The sequence below is a fragment of the Neophocaena asiaeorientalis genome, unplaced genomic scaffold (assembly GCF_003031525.2).
Source record: "Neophocaena asiaeorientalis asiaeorientalis breed wild unplaced genomic scaffold, Neophocaena_asiaeorientalis_V1.1 scaffold65, whole genome shotgun sequence".
NCBI classification, from domain to species: domain Eukaryota; kingdom Metazoa; phylum Chordata; class Mammalia; order Artiodactyla; family Phocoenidae; genus Neophocaena; species Neophocaena asiaeorientalis.
The window spans coordinates 18,570,017-18,590,874 of record NW_020173215.1 but is presented as its reverse complement, the minus strand read 5'-3'; the positions used below and the strand labels follow the sequence as shown (position 1 = coordinate 18,590,874).

At 46.4% G+C, this 20,858-nt stretch overlaps 1 protein-coding gene across 1 annotated transcript in view; it reads left to right on the top strand.

Annotated features, from left to right (window-relative positions):
- Positions 1 to 20,858, top strand: part of FAM193A (family with sequence similarity 193 member A) — a 100,688-nt gene that overhangs the window by 75,795 nt on the left and 4,035 nt on the right. The window contains exons 17-19 of the mRNA XM_024745135.1: positions 975 to 1,207; positions 3,845 to 4,691; positions 14,243 to 14,324. Coding sequence (XP_024600903.1) covers positions 975 to 1,207; positions 3,845 to 4,691; positions 14,243 to 14,324 — 1,162 coding nt within the window. The remainder of the gene's footprint in view (positions 1 to 974; positions 1,208 to 3,844; positions 4,692 to 14,242; positions 14,325 to 20,858) is intronic.

The following is a 20,858-nucleotide window of genomic DNA, read 5'->3' as shown; positions in this document are numbered from 1 at the left end:
AGGTGCCGGAGAGCGCACTTAAGTGCGTAAAAGTAGTGTTTCGCCATGGGTGTTTGTAAATTGCTTGTTTAAATTAGAATTGTAAAATGTGCAAACTCCTTTGCAAGAATAGTGTACCAGGTTGAATTCAGGGTATGGTTACGCTGTGTGTAAAGCGTTATTTGCGAGCAAAATTAAAATCAAGATACTGTCTAAAACAGTGGTTCCACTTCTAGGTTGTAGTTGTTGTAAAGAAATAATGACACGTAGTTTTGAGTATTTCATCTCTGCATTTTTGCATTTGATTGGATAGGACCTACTAACTACCCAGGCGTGGGAACTGTTGAGTCCACACAGTGGACAGCCTGTACAGGCGGATTCCTCTTGCTCGACCGCACAGTTCGTTGGGGCACATCCACACTGTGTGGTGTGCCAGGACAGTCATTTCATCCGTACAAGCAGGTGTCAGCCGTGGTGTCTGGGGCTGGGCGGCGGGAAGAGCAGGGCCGGGAGCTGTTCTTTTTCTGCTTTAGTCTCTCCTCGTTTCCTCAGCTCATGCAGGTGTTTTTAGTAGTCAGTGAGAAGGCGTTTCGGATCTGAAGAGGAAACCTGCGAGGGGATGGAAAAATGCTATAAACACATCTATTGATGTGAGAAGATAGTCACACCGTATTACATAAAAGTAGATCAGTTACAGCATGTATAATAGTTTCTTTTTTAGTTTAAAAATAACCATTTGTGTACATAGTTGTACATCCTCTGCCAGATGTTTTTGTGAATATATAAAGCTTGACAGGTCAGTGCCAAAATACCTTTGGGTAATTAGTGATGAAAGGTTTTTCTTTTTCTCGCCATTTGTTTCTTCTATTTAGTTACTTTTCCTGATGAACATGTGTCACTTGAGCAATAAAAATTTCACTTTTAATGCTATGGTCTGAAATTTGTTATATTCAAAATCAGTAAAACTTGCATTTCGTCACGTTTCCGTTTGTCTTAGCCTCCCGCTGCGCCAACAAGTAGAAATTATGCAGAAATGAGGGAAAAGCTTCGTTTACGGCTGACCAAGAGGAAAGAAGAGCAACCTAAGAAAACGGATCAGCTCTCAGAAAGGGAGAGTGTGGTTGACCATCGAAGGGTGGAAGACTTGCTCCAGTTTATAAACAGCTCGGAGACCAAACCCGTGAGCAGCACCCGGGCCGCCAAGCGTGCACGGCATAAGCAGAGAAAGGTAAACAGGGTCTGCGCCAGGCGGCCTCCGGGGGGCCTCTGAGCTCGGGGCTGGGCCACAGCCCCCCAGTGTTGCTTTAAGAGCCCCTGACCGCCTGCCAGCCTGCGCTGGACGCTGCTTCAAGACGCAGGTTGTATTTTCAGGCCGTGGAGCCCCCTCCTGTGCCAGGGGTTTGTTAATGGCTCTAAAACAGGCCTCCGGTTCTTGTGCTGGCCAGCGTCGGGGCAGCAGCAGCCCCTCCGCCTCTTGTCTGTCAAAGGAACTTCTTTCCCAGGAAAGCAGAGGAAGCAGCCCTGGCTGTCGAGTCCGGGGCACTGTGGGCTTCTGGAGACTGGGGCTGAAGAAGTGCCTTTGACCCGAGGCTGGTACAGGGCCCCGAGCGGCCCCACTGGTGGAGGGGGATCGGGGGTACCGCTCAAAGGAGGGTCTGCACATGGCAGTGACGTCGAGAGTAAGGAGGCCACCGCACCGTTAGGGCAGGGGCAGCCACGACAGCAAGTAGCTGCCGAGACTGGCCAGGCTGGCCCAGTGGTGAGCTGCGGCCGGACCCGAGCGTGGTCTCAACGCGTGAGCGTGATGTGCAGACTGTGCCGCTAGGCGAGAAATTGTATCCGTTACTTCCTGCGACGTTGAAAGTGATGGGAACAGCATCTCCTCTAGGGCTTCCTCCCCCCCCCACGCCAGTTCTTTTGGAGGTTCTTCCCGGCTTCAGCTCCCTGAAGGTGTCAGGCTCCACGAGCCCGCCTCAGCAGGCAGGTGTGGGCTGTGCCCAGAGGGGACTCGTCAGGACCACAGGGCTCTGACTGTAGGATGGGTTGCTTTGGGAGGGCGTCAGGCCCCTGTGAAGGAGGAGACATGCCCACAGTGGACCCAGGGTCGGGCCACTTGTCGTGTGGTGTTGCTTCCACCTTAGTTGCCGTGACTCTTAAGGTAGCTGTGATTGAACTGAGTGGATTCACTGCCGCTGTTGTACCCACCTCCGGTCCTGAGATAGGTCTGGATTGGCCACAGGTCTAATTAGGGGCCTTGGAGGGAGCGGCCTGCTTCTGCCCCAGACCTGGTGTGGGGAGAAGGTGTGTTCTCCACCCAGGGATGTTTCAGCGTCCGGGGTCCCAGGTGGTCCGAGGCCCTGGAGACTGTCGCCACTGGGCTTCATCGGAAGCCTCCGGAGTGGCTCAGGGCTGCCCCCACCCGGACTCCTATCCTCTGTCCTTGCAGGCGGCCTGGATGCAGACCATGCTGCAGGTGCATCCCAGGTCGTCCTCAGCACCCGCTCACACCCTTCGTGCTCTCTGCCGAGCACCTGGTTTGCAGAGGGACCCACAAAGCTGCCTTGTCTCTTGTTGGCCGGCCAGTTGTTGAAATGAAGGCAGCACACACCGGGGTTGGATTCACTGTAGAGTCTGTCCTGTGGCAGGTCGGGCCTGCAGGCTGGAGGCCCTGGAGTGCCTGCAGGGGCCACTGCGGGAGACACGGTGGGAGTTTGTCTGTCAGGTGCTACCTCCAGCAAAGCTTTCCTTTAACAGATGGAGCAAGAATTTTAAATAATCTTTACTTGAATTGTCAAGTTACATTTTTCTGAAACCTGTCATTGAATTTTTAACCTAATTTTATGTTTAAGTTATTTAGCAAAACAAACAAGTTGTCTCTTAAAAAATATTGCCTTCTGAAACATCATGAAAAAAATTTAAATTCGGAAGGACCTTTACATTTTCCCACGGAAAATGTTTTTTTCAGAGATTCTCACGATCATGAGCCTTACTGGAGCCCAGTGATGGAGGAGCCGTTCTCCTTATGCTCACTGGGTTTTTGTTTGTTTGTTTTTTTTTTTAATATTTATTTATTTGGCTGCCCCGGGTCTTAGTTGCGGCACGCAGGATCTAGTTCCCTGACCAGGGATTGAACTCCGGCCCCCTGCATTGGGAGTGCGGAGTCTTAACCACTGGACCACCAGGGAAGTCCCTCGTTGGTTTTCTAATCAGAAGGAATCTTTTCTGTTTGTGCTCCTGCAATGTGTGTCACTAAAAAAATACAATTTTCGCTTGAGTTGAAAATTAATTTCCTGCCAGTTGGACAGCAGAAATAACCTTTGTCTATTTGCCACGTCATGTTGAATATTTTAGGAAGTCATTTGCTCTGTCACATTAGTGAAAATATATTGGGAATTTTACCTGCTAGGGTGGGAAAAAGAAATTTCGAGCTTTTCAGTACACATTTTCTTGAATGTCGCTTTGACGCACACGAACGCATCAGCAGCATTCCCCACCTGGAAAGGTTCTGGGGCACCTGTGCGGCTGTGTAACTGCTGCCTCGCGATCAGTCTTGTTCTCGTCCAGTTCATCCCCCGCCTGCCGCCGCGCACAGACGGGAGAGCCCACGCAGGCCAGGAGCGCGGCAGCTGCTCTGACCTCGTCCTCTGTGCCCCGGGGCTAGGTCGGAGGCTACAAGGGATGTTCTGTTGACTGCCACCTCCTGCTTTGATGGAGGTGTGTTTTAAGCTTTTGACCTGTCACAGCCCCTTTCAGTGTTTCTATTCTCATCGCGCGATTCAGTTTTATCTCACTTTTGTGTGCGTGTCTTACTTTTTTTAGAGCACTTACTGTTGTCCTAAGTTGCCTTTTCCTTTCACGTCGGCAGCTGGAGGAGAAAGCACGCCTGGAAGCGGAGGCCCGGGCCCGGGAGCACCTGCACCTGCGAGCTGAGGAGCGGCGGCGGGAGGAGGAGCAGCAGCGGCTGCAGGAGGAGCTCCAGAGGCTGCAGGAGCTTCAGAAGCTGAGGGCCGTGAAGAAGAAGAAGAAGGAGAGGCCAAGGAAGGCCTGTCCCGAGCTGGACATGCTCGCTCGGAGTCTGCAGGCGGCCGCGGAGGCTGTGCCCGGCTCTGAGAGCATGCACAACGGCTCGCTGGAGCCGAGCGAAGACCCGGAAACCTCCTCTCGCTCCCCCTCCAGACACGTGGACCATAGAGACACGGGGCCGGGGCCGGGGGCCGACGCGGACACCCCCGACCCCGTGGCCGCCAGAGACTCCAAGCTCCTTCTGCCGAAGGGGGTCAACGGGAAGCAGCAGCAGCCGCTGTCCTTCCTCCTGGACATGATGCATCAGCACAAGGAGGGAAACAGCAAACAGAAGCTGAAGCACAGCAGTAAAGCGGGCGGCGAGCCGGCGAGGAAGCCCCTGGAGCCCCCCAGAGCCTCAGAGGCCCAGCCCCGGCCCCGGCCCCAGGCTGAGTCAAAGGCCAGAGTGCTTGACCTCACGCCCCTGGCGGAGCACAGAAGGGAGGAGAGGAAAGTCAACAGCAACAACAACAACAGAAAGCAGCTGAACCACGTCCGGGAGGAGAAGCCGAGCCCGGGCCCCGCGGAGCCCGCCGCGCCCAGCGAGCACCCGCAGAGCAGCAAGCCGGTGCCAGCAGACTCTCCGCAGCCCAAGGGCAAGAGCAAGAAAAGCAAGAAGAAGAAGGGAGACAGAGGCAGCGGTTCAATCGGTAAATAAACAGAGCAGAAGGGGGCGCGTGTGTAGCTGGGGCATCGTGGGACGAGGAGGGCGCTGGGTCGGGTGCCTCTCAGGGTCCACCCTCCTGGAGGTGGGTGCTGCCGTCCGTGTCGTGGCTTCGTGCTTTGTGTGACCTCTGCACCAGCCATGAGGGACGCGTAGGCATTGTTGTTATATTTGGTTACCTTGAAATAATTTTAGACTTCCCGCAAACTACAGGAAAGAGCACGAAGGATTCCCACATACTCCCGTCAGCTCAGCGTGTCACCACACTTGCTGTGTCCTATCTCTCCCTCTTGGTTACTTTTCTGAACCAAATGAGAGTGCCCTTTTACCCTGAAATACTGCTGTGTGCATTTCCTCAAAACAAGAGATTAGATACAGCAAGATACAGATGGGAGGGGGCACGATGTCGTTGTTGGTTTTAACAACTAAACAAACCAAAATGGTTACAGTCGGAAACAAAGGAAGCCGGCTGCACTTCCTAGGAGTCCCCGTGGCTGTACTAAACGTGCCGCACTAGGTCCTCTGTGGGGAAGAGACCTACCAACCCTCAGGCTGGAGAAGGAACCCTGAACAGACACAGAGGGCAGGTGCGCCGGCCGGTCTCCCACGGCGGTGGGAGCAGGCAGTTCTGAAGCCACCCGTGTGTCCCCCCAGGACCGCAAGGCAGGAGACACACTGTGGACCGCGGGGAGGGGGCTGCAGGGAGCGCAGTGTGGTTGTTAAAATCAAGAAATCAGTACTGCCGCAAGACTGTTACCTAGCTGTAGGCTTATTCGTGTTTCTCCGTTCATCCCTTTAACGTCCTAGGAACAAAGTTTTCTCCTGACACAGCATCCAACCCAGGGTCACGCGTCATAGCTCTTTAATTTCCTTTAATGGGTCAGTTCCTCACTTTCTCACAACCTGACATCTCTAGAGAGCATGACCCATCCAGTTTTTAGAGTAAATGACTATCTAGCGTAGTTTCAGTTTGGTGCTGTTCCTTCACAGCCAGGTTCAGATGACACAGTGTTGGCGGCAGCGCCTTGGGGGTGACGGGTCTTTGTTGGTGGGTGCCCTGCCGTCAGGGGGCACACTGCCTGGGGGTGGTCACTCTCCTCCTGGGCCGTGGTGCGTGCGGTCGGCCTGTCTCTCCTCTGCCAGGCTGACACATGACCTGTGCTCACCCGGAGTGTCTCGTGGGGAGACGAGTCCCTTACGCCGTATCAGACGTTCATCCACTACTTTTAGCCTCCGTGGGCGACAGTGTTGCCCAGGGGGATTACTACTGTGCTCTTTGCCTGCATCATGGTGACTTTCCTGATGTCATTCCTTCTCCCTTTCTTACTCAGCGTTCTGTAGGAAGAGCTCTCCTTCCCCACGTATTTTTTTCATTTACTTCATTATTTATACAAGGGCGGGTTAGTAGATGCTTTCTTTATGCTATAGGTTATAATCCTTTGCTAACACTATTTCGATGCCCCCAGATTCAGTCGGTGGGAGCCCCCTCTGCGTGGCCTCTGCACCCCGTTGTGCTTTGAGCACTTCTGTGCACAGTTAGATGTCCCGGCTCTGAGACCCGGAGCTGGTGTGTGGTTGGCAGGGCTTAGGAGGGGGAGCGAGTGTGTGTACGCAGGCACGTGTGCACTCCTCGTGCCCCCCCCCCCACACACACACACGTCTGTGTCTTTCGGTATCTAATCTCTGCAGTAAAAACCAACCGTTCACCCTGACAACTGCAGTCCGGCTCCGGTGCCACTGCGCTCCCTGCAGCCCCCTCCCCGCAGTCCACAGTGTGTCTCCTGCCTTGCGGTCCTGCGGGGACACACGGGTAGCTTCAGAATTGCCTGCTCCCACCGCGTGGGAGACCGGCCGGTGCACCTGCCCTCTGTGTCTGTTCAGGGTTCCTTCTCTAGCCTGAGGGTTGGTAGGTCTCTTCCCCCCACAGGACCTAGTGTGGCACATTTAGTACAGCCACGGGGACTCCTAGGAAGTGCAGCTGGCTTCCTTTGTTTCTGATTGTATCTATTTTGTTTTGTTTCCCCTCCTTAATCCTGATTTCTTTTTCCCTATCCCATTCCTACTTAGTTTCTTATTTGCTTTTCTGTTCTTTACACAAAAGGTTGGCATATTAGAGACGCCTTTTCCCGTGGCTTTTTCCCCACATCCTGTATTCCAAAGGCCCTCCGTGTGCGTCCGCAGCTCTTCCTTGTGCTTTCAGGTGCTGAGTGGGCTCCGCTGGACACTGCCCCGCTCTCGGGGTTTGTAATGACACACAGCGGGGCGGAGCGCAGGTGCTCTGCGTGGGTGTTTCTGCGGGAGTGCTGGGTCACAGAGGTCAGTGCAGACAGGGCTTGTTGATGTGGTCTGGTCCTCTGAACCCTGCATTGCACTCCCACCCTGTCGAGCCCCTGTTTGGCCACAGCCTCACCAAGAGAGTGTGTTGTCAGGCTTTGTAACTTGAGCCTGTCTGTGAGGTGCACTTACTCCTGAAGTGTCATATGTAGTTTTCTCTAATTACAGTGAGGTCATATTTTTAAGGGCTGTTTCTATATATCTCTCTTTTGTGAATTTTCTATTCATAACTTTTTCTCGTTTTTTAATTGGGTTTTTGCTCTTTTCCTTCCATTTTTTAAGAGTTCCTTATGAATTGGGGATATTGCCCCAGGTCGTTAAGTTGTCTTTGACTCTGTTTCCAGTGCTTTTTAGCCAAGCACAAGTTTTCTCTTTTACTTTACATAGTTCACTCTGGATTTTAAATAGTTGTTAGGTGTGATTGTTTATACTAACACGAAGGTTAAAGAGGAATGTGCCCAAGTTTTCTTCTAGTATTAGCGTGGTTTCACTTAGCTCCCTGATACCTTTATTTGGAGTTTATTCTTTTGTATCGTGTGATGCATGAATCCAGCTTTATCTTTTACAAATAGTTAACCGGTTGTCCCAACACCAGTTATTAAAAAGCGACTCAGGATGCCGCCATGTGCTACACCACGTGTCCTCAGGTCTGTTCTGGAATTTCTCTTCTTTCCCTCTGTGTTCGTTCACTCGCCATTATTGCATTGAGTTGCTACTTCAGGGGTTCTGTACATGTTAATGACTTACAGGGCTCTTCTCTCCTCACAGCCTTTTTCAGTGTCTTCCTGGCTGTTCTTTCATGTTTGTATTCCCATAAGAACTTTGGTGTCAGTGTGCGTAGCTCCCTTAAAACAAAGAAGAGAACAACCTTGCTGGTATCTTTATTGGTATTGCATTAAATTTATAAGATAATTTAGGGAGAATTGGTGTCTGTGATGTTGTTCGTCCTTCCCAAGAACAAGGGGAGTTTTTCCACTTGTTCAAGTCTACTTTATGTCTTTTAGGAATGTTTTAAATTTTCTCTTATAGGTTTTTCACATCTCTTATTGAGCTTATTCCTAAGTATTTAATCTTCCTTGCTTTTAATTTTAACGGGGTGTTTTCTACAATCATACCTTCCAACTCCATCCAGTGCAGTAGCCAGTCACATGTCGCCCCTGAGCACCGAAGTGTGGAAGGTCCAAACTGTGCAGGTTGTGAGTGTAAAAACATAACCAGATTTTGAAAACCTAGTATGAAAAAAAAAGGAATGTAAAATAACTCAGTATATATATATATGTATATATATTGGGGGGGGCGTGGCTGCACTGGTTCTTCGTTGCTGCACGCGGGCTTTCTCTAGTTCAGGCGAGCGGGGGCTACTCTTCGTTGCAGTGCGCGGGCTTCTCATTGCGTTGGCTTCTCTTGTTGCAGAGCACGGGCTCTAGGTGTGCGGGCTTCAATAGTTACAGCGCACGGGCTCAGTAGTTGTGGCACACAGGCTTAGTTGCTCCATGGCATGTGGGATCTTCCTGGACCTAGGTCCATCCACCTCATTATAAATAATTCAGTTTTGTTCCTTTTTATGGCTAATATTCCATTGTATATATGTGCCACATCTTCTTTATCCATTCGTCTGTCGATGGGCATTTAGGTTGCTTCCATGTCCTGGCTATTGTAAATAGTGCTGCAGTGAACATTGTGGTACATGTATCTTTTTGAATTATGGTTTTCGCTGGGTTTATGCCCAGTAGTGGGACTGGACTGCTGGGTTGTATAGTAGTTCTATTTTTCTTTTTTTTAAGGAGTCTCCATACTGTTCTCTGTAGTGACTATATCAGTTTACATTCTCACCAACAGTGCAAGAGGGTTCCCTTTTCTCCACACCCTCTCCAGCATTTACTGTTTGTAGATTTTTTGATGATGGCCATTCTGACCGGTGTGAGGTGGTACCTCATTGTGGTTTTGATTTGCATTTCTCTAATGATTAGTGACGTTGACCATCTCTTCATGTGTTTGTTGGCAATCTGTATGTCTACTTTGGAGAAATGTCTGTTTAGGTCTTCCGTGGCAGGTGGATTCTTAACCATTGTGCCACCAGGGAAGTCCCAGTATAATTTTTTACATCAATTACATACTGAAATGATAATCTTTTGGACATATTGAATTAAGTAAAGTGTATATTACTAAAATTAATTGCAGTTGTTTCTTTTCAATGTTTTCAGCGTGGCTACTACAAAATCTTAAGTTATGTGTGTGGCTCGTGTTGTGTTTCTACTGGATGGTGCGCCTCTAACTGGTCATTTGTGTGTATGACAGCTGTTGCTTTCCGTATGTTAACTTTATATCTCCTACCTTAGCAGATTATTTCATTGTTTGAGTCTTACTGTTGATTCTCTGGGGTTTTCCAGCTACTCTATCATCTATTTGCAAATAGAGAAAGCTTTACTTCTCCTTTTCCAATTCTTATGCTTCTTGTTTTCTCTTGTTTAATTGCATCATTCTTGAACTTAATGGAAACGTCTGGTGTTTCTACATTAAGATTCTGACTTTAGGGTAAGGTTTATATATTTTATCATGTTAAGAAAATATCCAACAATTCCTATTTTTCTTGAGTATTTTATCAGGAATGAGTGTTGAATTTTGTCAGAGGTTTTCTAGTATCTACGGAGATTAAACGTAATTTTTCTTCTTAGACCTGTTATACTTCGTAAAGAATTAGGAAGCTTTTTTTGTTTGTTTTTCATTTTCAGTATTCTAGAGCAATTCACCTTCCATTGGGACTACTTAGGCTTTAATGATTTGACAGGAATCTCCTGTGCAGCCCCCCAGGCCGGTGCTTTTTGTGGGGAAGTTGCCTGATGGTATTCTCTCTGTCCTCTATGGTAATTGGTCTATTTAAGTATTTCTTTCTTCACTGAGGTTAATTTTGCTAAACTGTATTTCCGTAGTAAATGATCTTTTCAGCCAGTTTTCCAGCTTGTTCCACATAGATGTCTGCAAAATACATACTTTTTTTTTTTTTTAATTTATTTATTTATGGCTGTGTTGGGTCTTCGTTTCTGTGCGAGGGCTTTCTCCAGTTGCAGCGAGCGGGGGCCACTCTTCATCGCGGTGCATGGGCCTCTCACTGTCGCGGCCTCTCCCGTTGCGGAGCACAGGCTCCAGACACACAGGTTCAGTAGTTGTGGCTCACGGACTTGGTTGCTCCGCAGCATGTGGGATCTTCCCAGACCAGGGCTCGAACCCGTGTCCCCTGCATTGGCAGGCAGATTCTTAACCATTGCGCCACCAGGGAAGCCCGAGTACATACTTTTAAAAAAATTTCTTTCAGTGGTTATTTTCCTCTTGTCATTTCTTATTTTGTATGTTTGTGCTTTCTTTCTCCCTATTCTGTTTGACTCAGTTAAAGTTAATGGTTTATCTATATAGTATTTTCAAAAGCCAGGCTCTTGATTTATCAGTTGGGTGTATACTGTTGTTTGTTTCTCTGCCTCATTAATCTCTACTTTTATCTTTTTTTCCTGTGCTTCCTTTTGTTTTACTTCATTGTTCTTTCTAACTTTTTGATTTGGGAATTGAGTTCATTTCTTTTCATTCCTTCATTTTTACTGATCAAAGTATTTAGCACCTTGAATTTTCTCTGATCATTCCTTTAAGTATATCCCACAGTGTATGATAATGTCTCCGTTTGGTTTCTTTTTTAGAAATTCAGCAATTTCCATGTGGTTTTCTTTTCCCCTTTCACCCAGTAGTTTAATAGGTGGCTATTAGGTTTCCAGGTGGGAGAGCCTCGTTTATGTTAACAATTTCTACGTTTTGTACGCTGTGATCCGAGAGTATTGTTTGTAATATTTCTGCTTCATGAAACTTACTGGTATTTTCTTTGTGACTAGTTTTTGTGACTGCTCTGTGTTCACTTGAGATACAAGTGTATTTTCTCTGCTATCATGGTATTAAACTAAATATATATTTATATCCATGATATATCTTTGATTTAGGTTTAGGTTTAGGTCTTCTGTATCCTTACTTGTTTTTTGTCCTCTTGACATATATTCTGTTATTATTGAGTTTCTGTGTTTTCTTGCATTTCCTGTAGTTTTGCTTTATAAAGGTGGTTTCTTTGTTACTTGGTACATATTCCTAACTAATTTCTTATATTGAATTTGGTTTTTATTGTTTAAAAATGTCCTTTCTGTTGTGTTTCACACTTTTGGCTCGAATTCTCCTTTGTCTGAGATGGTGATTGCTACCCCTTCTCTCTGTTTCTGTTTGCCTGGTGGGGCACCTTTGTCCTCATCCCTTCATTTCTGGTCTCTCTGAGTCACTTGGTTTTAAAGGTCGTTCCCTTGCATACAGCCGAGACACCTCAGTCCTGCTGTGTGAGCCACATTGACAGTCTTATCTACAGGTGAGGTGAGCCTGTTTCCATGTATTGATAGGACAGCCCTGACATTATTTTGTAATTATTAGATCGATTTTTTAATACATACATATATTGTGTGTGTGTGTGTGTAAGTAAGTGTGTATTTTTTGGCCGTGCTGGGTCTTAGTTGTGGCCTGTGGGCTCCTTAGTTGTGGCATGAGCACTCTTAGTTGCAGCATGCATGCAGGATCTAGTTCCCTGACCAGAGATCAAACCCGGGCCCCCTGCATTGGGAGCGTGGAATCTTAGCCACTGTGCCACCAGGGAAGTCCTCTATTTTATATTCGCTGATTCTCTCTCTGTGTGAGATGTTTGCCTTTCTTTCTGTATATCCTTGGTGTTTAGGAACGTTTGTGACTCTGTACCGGTGCTGCCCCTGCACTTACACCTCTAGTGCCCCATCCCTGCTCCAGATGGGGGCCTGTGGCACCACCTACTGCCTGGGGGACAGCCGTGCGCGGACCCTGTTTTCTCTCCTCTGCCCACTTGTGCTGTCCTTTCTCTTCCCATTTTTCAGCTGCGTTTGTTTCTGCTTTGTCAGAGCGCATAGTATTTGTAGGTTTGCGTGTGAATACATTAATGGTGCCCGTGTTGGTCCTCGTGTAGCAGTGTTCCCAGGCGCGTGTCCTCAAGTAAGGGTCAGGGGCACAGAGTCCTCCAAGCTCTGGCGAAGCAAACTGTTTCCTGTGGTCTGAACAGTGAACAGACAGCCTGGCAGGTATGAAATTCTTTAGGTCGTTCTTTCTTTCCACGCTGGTTAATAACAGTTTTGTTGTGAAAAATGTCTGTCTGATACTGAATCTGGCTATAGTTCTGTCCCATTTTTTTCTTGTGCCAAGATTTTTAATACCGGTTATCAGTTCTAATTAGAAGAGTATTAGAAATCACTTTATAATGAGAGCACTCCCAGCAGATGTGTCTGCTCTGTGTTTGCTTCTGTGGTTGAACCAACGCCTCTTCTAGAACTTTTTTATGGAATAACTTGAGTTTGGCCTTTCTAAGACTTTACCTTCTTTGCATCTGTAAACACTCCTGGCCCACCTCACCTCTCCTCGTGCATCACTGGTTCCTTGATCAGGGTCAGCCAGTGGGCCTCCAGGAGATGCCTGTGGTAGGTGTGCAGCGGAGGCCTGATGAACGAACCGTCTCAGTGGCTGGGAAGGAGCGTGTTGTGAGGGTGACTCGTGCGGGCTGGTGGCCTGGGCCAGGGAGCCTGGGCGGGAGCTGGGGGGGCATCCCAGAAGCAGCATCAGTGGGATGGAGACAGGCGTCTGCAACTGTTGACGAGGAGCGTGCCCAACGTGGTGACGGGGCGACGGGTGGGACGTGAGTGTGAGGAAGGGGGTGGGAGGAGGATCATTTCTAGATCACTGTCAGAAAGGGAGCGGCCGCAGCAGATCACAGCGGCTTTGCCCGCCTTGGGGGTCAGCTGCCTGAAGGGTGGCCGTACAGAGGAGGTGGCTTTATGGACGAGCCGCTCATGAAGGAGGATGAAGGAGGTCTGGGGCGGGGTTGGTTTGTTGGTGTTGGTATCCAGGTGTGGCTGAAACCACAGGGATACAGCGGCAGGGGGCGGAGTCGAGGAAGACCCAGGCCCCGAGCTGTCTGTGCGGGAGGGGCTGTGGTCGTGCAGGGGGGCGTGCGGGGTCTCCTCGGTGGCCGGCGTTGCCGTGAGCTGGTGGATGTGAAGGCACTCCGCATGGCGCTGGGAGTCTTCAGCAGTGTTAGCTGCTGGTATGCAGGTAAACCACACCTTCATCACGCCGCTGTGCAAATGCCTAGTGGTGGGAGGAACGGGGGTCCTTTACCGAGGATTCCGAAAAATTGTCCCTTGCTAAGGTGGGGACAGGGAATGGAGACTGGCTTTAACAGAGCACTGTCGGTGGTCTGCACTCATCCGTGAGTGGAGCCGGGTGCTGTGCGCACACCGCCAGTGCCCCCCAGCACCCATGTGTGCACGGATGGAGCCTCTGGGCGCCTGGCAGGTACCAAACAGGGTGGGCAGAGCAGAAGAGGGAATAAAACCCTCAGAGGTGCCGAGGCTCCCTCATCAGTCGTCTCCCTGCTGTAGCCTGTTTTCAAAGAGGGTTGCTCAACCGCACAATGAAATAGAGCCTTGCGTTTGGTAGGGACAACCGGAAAGGCTTTTCGGTGAAGTCTCTGGATGTTGCTTGGATAAACGGAATGCCTACAAGAGCCGTCTTCCTCCAGAGGCTGACATCTGGGTCCTGGGTACAGACACGTCCGCGGTGTCTGTTGACAGCCGCGCCCCTGCTCCCCCTACCCCCCTGCCCTCCCTCCAGCGGGGCCTTGGGGCAGACAGCCTCTGTCTTCTCAAGGGCTCTCCCGGTGGCGGCAGCAGGTATGTCTCTTCTCTCGGACCTGAAGCAGTGGTTCCTTCACTCAGCACAGGAGTTCGCTAATTCCACGTGACCTGGATGTTCCCAAGTGCATGAGAGAGGTCTGCCCACCTGTGGCCATTTGCAAAATCTCATTTTTTTAATTTTTTAAAAAAATTTTATCAGACAAGTTCTCACTTTCTTTTTTTGTTTGTTTTTGGCCGCACCCCGCGGCATGCGGGATCTTAGTTCCCCGAGCAGGGATGGAACCACGTCCCTGCGTTGGAAGCGCGGAGTTTTACCCACTGGAGCGCCTGGGAAGTCCCATGCAAGATCTCATTTTAGAAAAGATCTTTAGTTTGTGAACTTGTTGAAATTAAGTAAAACCAAATGCTTTGCTCTGTCCCGCTAAGATGGCCTGCCGTTCAGCTGACTTGCCTCTTTTCTTTCATCTTACAGATGATGTCTTTCTGCCTAAAGATATCGACCTAGACAGTGTGGACATGGACGAGACAGAGAGGGAAGTGGAGTATTTCAAAAGGTAATTGTTAGGAGTGTGGTCCGAAAAAGGGATGGTTTCGTGGTTACCATGCATGACCCTGCCACATAGCACGGCTGCTTGTCTTGGACAGAAGTTGTGTCAGCTAGCCAAGCAGCCTGGCTGCTTTGTAGCATTCTAGCACGTGAAGGCCTGCCGTGCACATCCCACCCACAGCCCGAGCACACACGTACTAGCCTTCTCGCCCACACTCTCACACTTCATTCACTTGTCCCTTCCCGTGTGTGTAAAGACTGGTTTCTAGCAGCGTATCTCAGAGTGGTCCTGGATCAGCAGCACCGCCTAGGAACTTGGGACCCGACATCCGTGTTCTCACAAGCCTCCCAGCTGAGCTTTATATGCGCTGGCATTGGGACACAGTGATGTGGCGTGCTTTAGAGGAGAAAAGTAACACTTCGGTTAATTTAGTCATCTTTCCTGATATGCAGACTTTATTAGTACATGTTTAATAATATTTGTCATAATATGTTCAATAATATCTACTATGTGAGTCATGACAAGAAAATTTTTCTTTAAAGTGCCTTGTTCTCTCTTTGGAAGTACTTTAATCTCTTGGTTTCAGAAAGCACGCACACGTATACACACACACTCACAAAAGCAGTCTGCAGTACAAAAAGTCATTAATTCGTAAATGAAGTATTGTAAAATTCTAAAAGCTTCTTAGAATTAAATATATTTATAGTGTGTGTGTGTGTTTAAATCTTAGCAGATGGTACAGCATTTGCTAAAGTTAAGCATTCATAGTAAAAACCCTTAACTAGGATGAGAAGGGCCTCTCCTAAACGTGGTGAAGGGCATCCATAAAATCAGTAGATGTTGTATACGTCATGATGAAACACTACAAGCCATTCCTTGAGATTAAAGAAGTGATAACAGTGGTGCCCCTTATCACAACTTCTATTTCTAAAGAAATAAAAGGGGTAAGGATTCAAATGAAGAAGTGAAATTGTCATTCTCAGATGATGTGAATGTGTTTGTACAAAGTCCAAAAGAATCTGTAGCTAAATTACTTGAATTATTTTTTTAAATTGATTGATTGATTGATTTGGCTGCATTGGGTCTTAGTTGCGGCCTGCAGGATCTTTGTTGTGGCAAGTGGGCTCTTCATTGTGGAGCGCGGGCTTCTCTCTAGTTGTGGTATGTGGGGGCTCAGTAGTTGTGGCATGGGGGCTTAGTTGCCCCGCGGCATGTAGGATCTTAGTTCCCCAGCCAGGGATTGAACCCGCATCTCCTGCATTAGAAGGTGGATTCTTAACCACCGGACGACCAAGGAAGTCCCCAATTTTTTTTTTTTTAATATTTATTTACTGACTTATTTATTTTTTTATTTGGCCGTGTCAGGGCTTAGTCGTGGCACTCAGGATCTTCACTGTGGCATGCAGGATCTAGCGTTGCAGTGCGCAGGCTCTCTAGTTTTGGCCCACAGGCTCAGTAGCTGTCGCACGTGGTCTCTCTAGTTGCGGTGCATAGGCTCTAGAGCGCGTGGGCTCACGCGGCATGTGGGATCTAGCTCCCCAACCAGGGATCAAACCCGCATCCCCTGCATTGGAAGGAGGATTCTTAACCCCTGGACCACCAGGGAGGTCCCTAAATTACTTGAATTATTAACACAGTTTGCTCTGAAGCTGGATTCTGGGGAGCAGGGGATAGAACAGGGGCATTTCTTGGATGTAGGCAAAGCTTTGGAGGAATATTTTCCCAAGGTAGACCTGCAGGATTCACACACCTTAAAATCATGCATGACCTTATAAACAAAGATTATCAAACACCCAAGACCAACAATAAAAATCTAGAAATGAAAAATAGAATTATTAAAGTCAAGACCTCAGTAGATAGATACCTGATAAACAGATTAGACCCTGCTGAAGAGGGAATTAATGAACTGGAAGATACATCTGGAAAGTGTACCCAGAATGCACCAAGATTATAAGGAAAATAGAAAATGTGAAAGAGGGCTTAAGAGACACGGAGGAGTGGCTAAGTCTGACATACACCTAACGGAAGCCCCTCTGAGAGAGAATGGAGACCACAGAAAAGCAGGATTTAAAGAGATAAGATGCCTGAGGATTTTGCAGAACTAATGGGAAATTAGAATCTACAAATTCAAAAGCACAGCACATACCAGTAGGGTAAACACACAAAAATCCATCTCTAGACGTAGCATGTGAAACCAGAGACCATGGAGTGATCTTTACAGTGTTGAAAGAAGATTGTCAGTCTATAATTATGTATCCCACAAAACGGTTCTTTCCCATAATAAAGAAAAAGTGTAGGAGCTTGCTACAAAGAGACCTGTTTTCAAAGGAAACATCTACAAGTATACTTTAAGAAAAAGGAAATCGGGAATTCCCTGGTGGTCCAGTGGTTAGGACTCCATGCTTCCACTGCAGGAGACATGGGTTCAATCCCTGGTCAGGGGATTAAGATCTTGCAAGCTGCGCAGCGTGGCCCAAAAAAAATAAAAAGAAGAAAGAAAAGAAAAAGGAAATTGATCTCAGAAGATCACGGTAACATACACGGGAAGGAATGAAAAACAGCCTGATAAATCTAGGTAAATATCTAAGTGACACTATGTTTGAAAGAACCCCAGTACTGAACAGCAGTCGCACGTCAGTTAGGTGTGGAGTCATCAGAGCCCAGCATCCTGAAGTCCTTCTGTCGTTCAGGCAGTTAACGTTCAGACCTTAAGCTGGACGGGCAGGACACAGTCTCAAGAGCAAGCATTAAAAGAACAGAGATAGGGTGTATAAATTGCTAATCAGGAGAAGGAAAAAACATCAAAACAAAAGAGAAAAAAAATAAATGTAGAGAAAGTACAATAAACAAATTTAAAAAGATGATAGACACAAGTCCAGTTGTGTCAGTAACCATGATAGGCAGTAAGCAGACAAAATTAAAAGTAGTTTGTCAGGTTGTGTTTTTAATAAATAAATTTAATAAATAAATATATACACACACACACACACACACACACACACACACACACACGTATATATACTGTTTACAAGAACATACCTAAACTATAATGAAAAGAAAGGTGGAAATAAAGAGAAAGGAAAAAGGAAACTGTTACAGTTGTTATTCTCAGACGAAGTATATTTTAACACAAGGGATAGATGAAGTTTGCTACATAATGATAAAATGTTCAATTTGTCAGGGAGAAATAGGAATTTTAAACACAAGTACGTAATGAAATAGCCTCAAGATACAAAAAGCAATTTGAGCTTCACAGAGAATCAAGCAAATCCACCATCCTGGTGGGAGGTCTCCCATCTCTCTGCGTCCTGATTGGCGTGAGCAGCCCAGGCCCCCCTGTGAACTTGACCGGCAAGCTTAGTCTAACGGATGTAGGTGAAACCCCACATCTGAGACACAGAGAGCTGAGTTCTTACACACACGGGGCCATCCACAGAAATGGGATATGTGCTGGGCCACAGAAAGCAAGGCTCAGACATGTCAAAGAAGGATGTATAATTTGTGTTCTCTGACCACAAAATGTTGAAGTTGCATATTTACAATAGATACATTTTATGTCCCTAAATATTTGGAAATCTGGAAGTATGTAAGTTTAAATAACTCATGGGTCAAGTAAGGAACCACAGTGGACATTTAAAAATATATAGAACTAAAAGATAAGGAAAATATTGCATGTGAAAACCTGTGGAATGCAGAAAAGGTTTTGCTCATGGATGTGGAGAAAAGGGACCCCTCCTACACTGTTGGTGGGAATGTAAATTGGTACAGCAACTATGGAGAGCAGTATGGAGGTTCCTCAAAAAACTAAAAATAGAGCAACCATATGACCCAGCAATCCCACTACTGGGCATATAGCCAGAAAAAACTATAATTCAAAAAGATACATGTACCCGTATGTTCGTAATGGCACTGTTTACAATAGCCAAAACATGGAAACAACCTAAATGTCCATCGACAGATGAATGGATAAAGAAGATGTGGTACATATACACGTTGGAATATTACTCAGCCATAAAACAGAAGGAAATAATGCCATTTGCAGCAACATGGATGCAACTGGAGATTATCATACTAAGTCAAGTAAGTCAGAGAAAGACAAATACCATATGATATCACTTATATGTGGAATCTAAAATATGACACAAATGAACTTATCTATGAAACAGGAACAGACTCACAGACATAGAGAGCAGTCTTGTAGTTGCCAAGGGGGAGGGGGTTGGGGGAGGGATGGAGTGGGAGTTTGGGGTTAGCAGATGTTAGCTATTATATAGAGAATGGATAAACAACTAAGGTCCTACTGTAGAGCCCAGGGAACTAACTAGATTCAATACCCTATGATAAATCACAATGGAAAGGGATATACATATATATATATATACATATACACATATATACACATACAGACACACACACAGACATACACAGACACACACACGACATACACACACACACAGACACACACACACACATACATATGTATATAAAACTGAGTCACTTTGCTGTACAGCAGAAGTTAACACCACATTATAAATCAACTGTACTTCAAGAAAATTTAAAAAAAAAAGAAAAGGTTTGCCCTTGGGAGCACTTCCACTGAAGCCTTAAATGCTGGAGTTAAGTATTAAAAACCTGAAAATTAATGAGTTTAGGATTTAATTTGAGAAATTAGGAAAACAGCAATAGAATAAACTCAAAGGAAGTGAAACAAAGGAGATAATACATAAGAGCAATAATGAAATAGGAAACAAAGAGAAGATCAAAGCCAAAATTTGATTCTTTGAAAACATTAAATAAATAAACCTTTGAGAGACTAGTCAAGAAAAGTAGAAAAAAGACACCCAAAATACCATAATTAGGTGGAAGGAGAAACAGAATGTTGATAATTATCAAAGTGGGATGGTGGCTCTGTTCATTTTACCATGCTCTGCTTTTGGGTGTGTTTGAAATTCTCTGTAACATAAAAGGTTTCTTTGATTTTGTGAGTACGTAAGTGAAAAGGAGGACGTAACTCCAGAGACTGGAAGCAACTTTACAACAATTAACTTTAAAACTTAAATAAGACACAAAATTAACCCAACAGAAAAATAGCGTGAATGGTCCAGTAACTATTAGATTAAAGCAGCAGTTCTGAGTCTTCCCAGTGAGAAAACTACATTCTGACAGTTTCACAGAGAATTGTCCAAGACTTTCAAAGAAAGATTATTCGGTCTTGTAGATTCTACCGGAGAACTGAAATGAGACAGCACGGGAGCGTGCTCCCCTCTTTGTTTTATGAGAGAAGTAAAATGTTGATACCAAAATCTGCCAAAAACAATACCAGAAAAAAATGGGAAATTACACATTTGTTTCTCTCATGAATATTAGGTGCAAAAATCATCACGAAAATATTCACGTGCTAAATCCAACAGTGTATGGTATTTTCAAAGAGCTGCATGTTACCAAACCGGCTTACGCAGGACTGAATGCAAGGAGTTTCTGATGGTAGGAAATCCGCAGTGTTACCTGGCCCATTAACACAGTAGAGAAGAGTCGTGTCATCATTCCAGTGAGTTCAGAAAAAACCTCTGCCAAGATCTTAGCGCCCATTTATAACTATTTTTTTAAATAGTAAGCAATAGAAGAAAATATCTTTAACCTTAAAAAAGGAATTTACCAAAAGAGGGAGAGAAAGAAGAGAAAAGAAAGCTACATGAAACGTTTTCCAAAATGGGAAAGATGTGGAAGCATGTGCAAAAACAAAGCCGCCCTGCCGCCCTCTTATGTCCTCTTCTGGTCAGCCCTAAATCGTGGTTCCTGGCGAGCACTGTAAGACAGACAAGACATTAAAGGCATGAGGCATGGACAGGAGGAAGTAGAATTTCATTTTACAGATGATCTCATTGTCTACCTAGGAAACGACGGAAAACAGGACAGTTTAGCAAGAGCCTGGCTGTAGGATAAGTGTACGGAAGTTATTTTCCTCTACACCACCAATATTTCAGAAACGTAGTTTACGTGAAGACAGCATTTATCACGGCAGCAAGATCTGCGCAGCATCCATGAATAGATCTAGCAGGAGTTGCACAAGACTCGTGCACAGAAGGCGATGAGACTTCACAGAAGAGCACTGAAGGACCCGGTCACACAGGTTCTTCGTGTTCATTCGTAGAAGAGTTAGTGCCTTTGAGCTCAGTGAACTTTAACAAAGTGAGCACATCCAGGTAACCACCACCTGGCCAAGGTGTGTGTTATCAGCACCCAGAAGCCTGCTTCACACGTCCCCAGTCATCACCAGCACCCCCAAAGTAAAGGTGATCTTTCACCATACATTAGTTTTGCGTATTTTTGAACTTCATGTAAATGGAACTACACAGCAAAAAAAAAAAAATTAGTACCTTTAAGCTCTCCAGCTTCCGCAAGTTTATCTGTGGATTTAAAACCCAAGAAGGGTTTTGTGGAACTTAACACAGTGTTTCTAAAACTGGTTGGGTTGGACACATTGTGGTACAGTCAAAGGAGAAGTGTTATAGCAACAGAAAGGAACAAACCAGAGCAGTC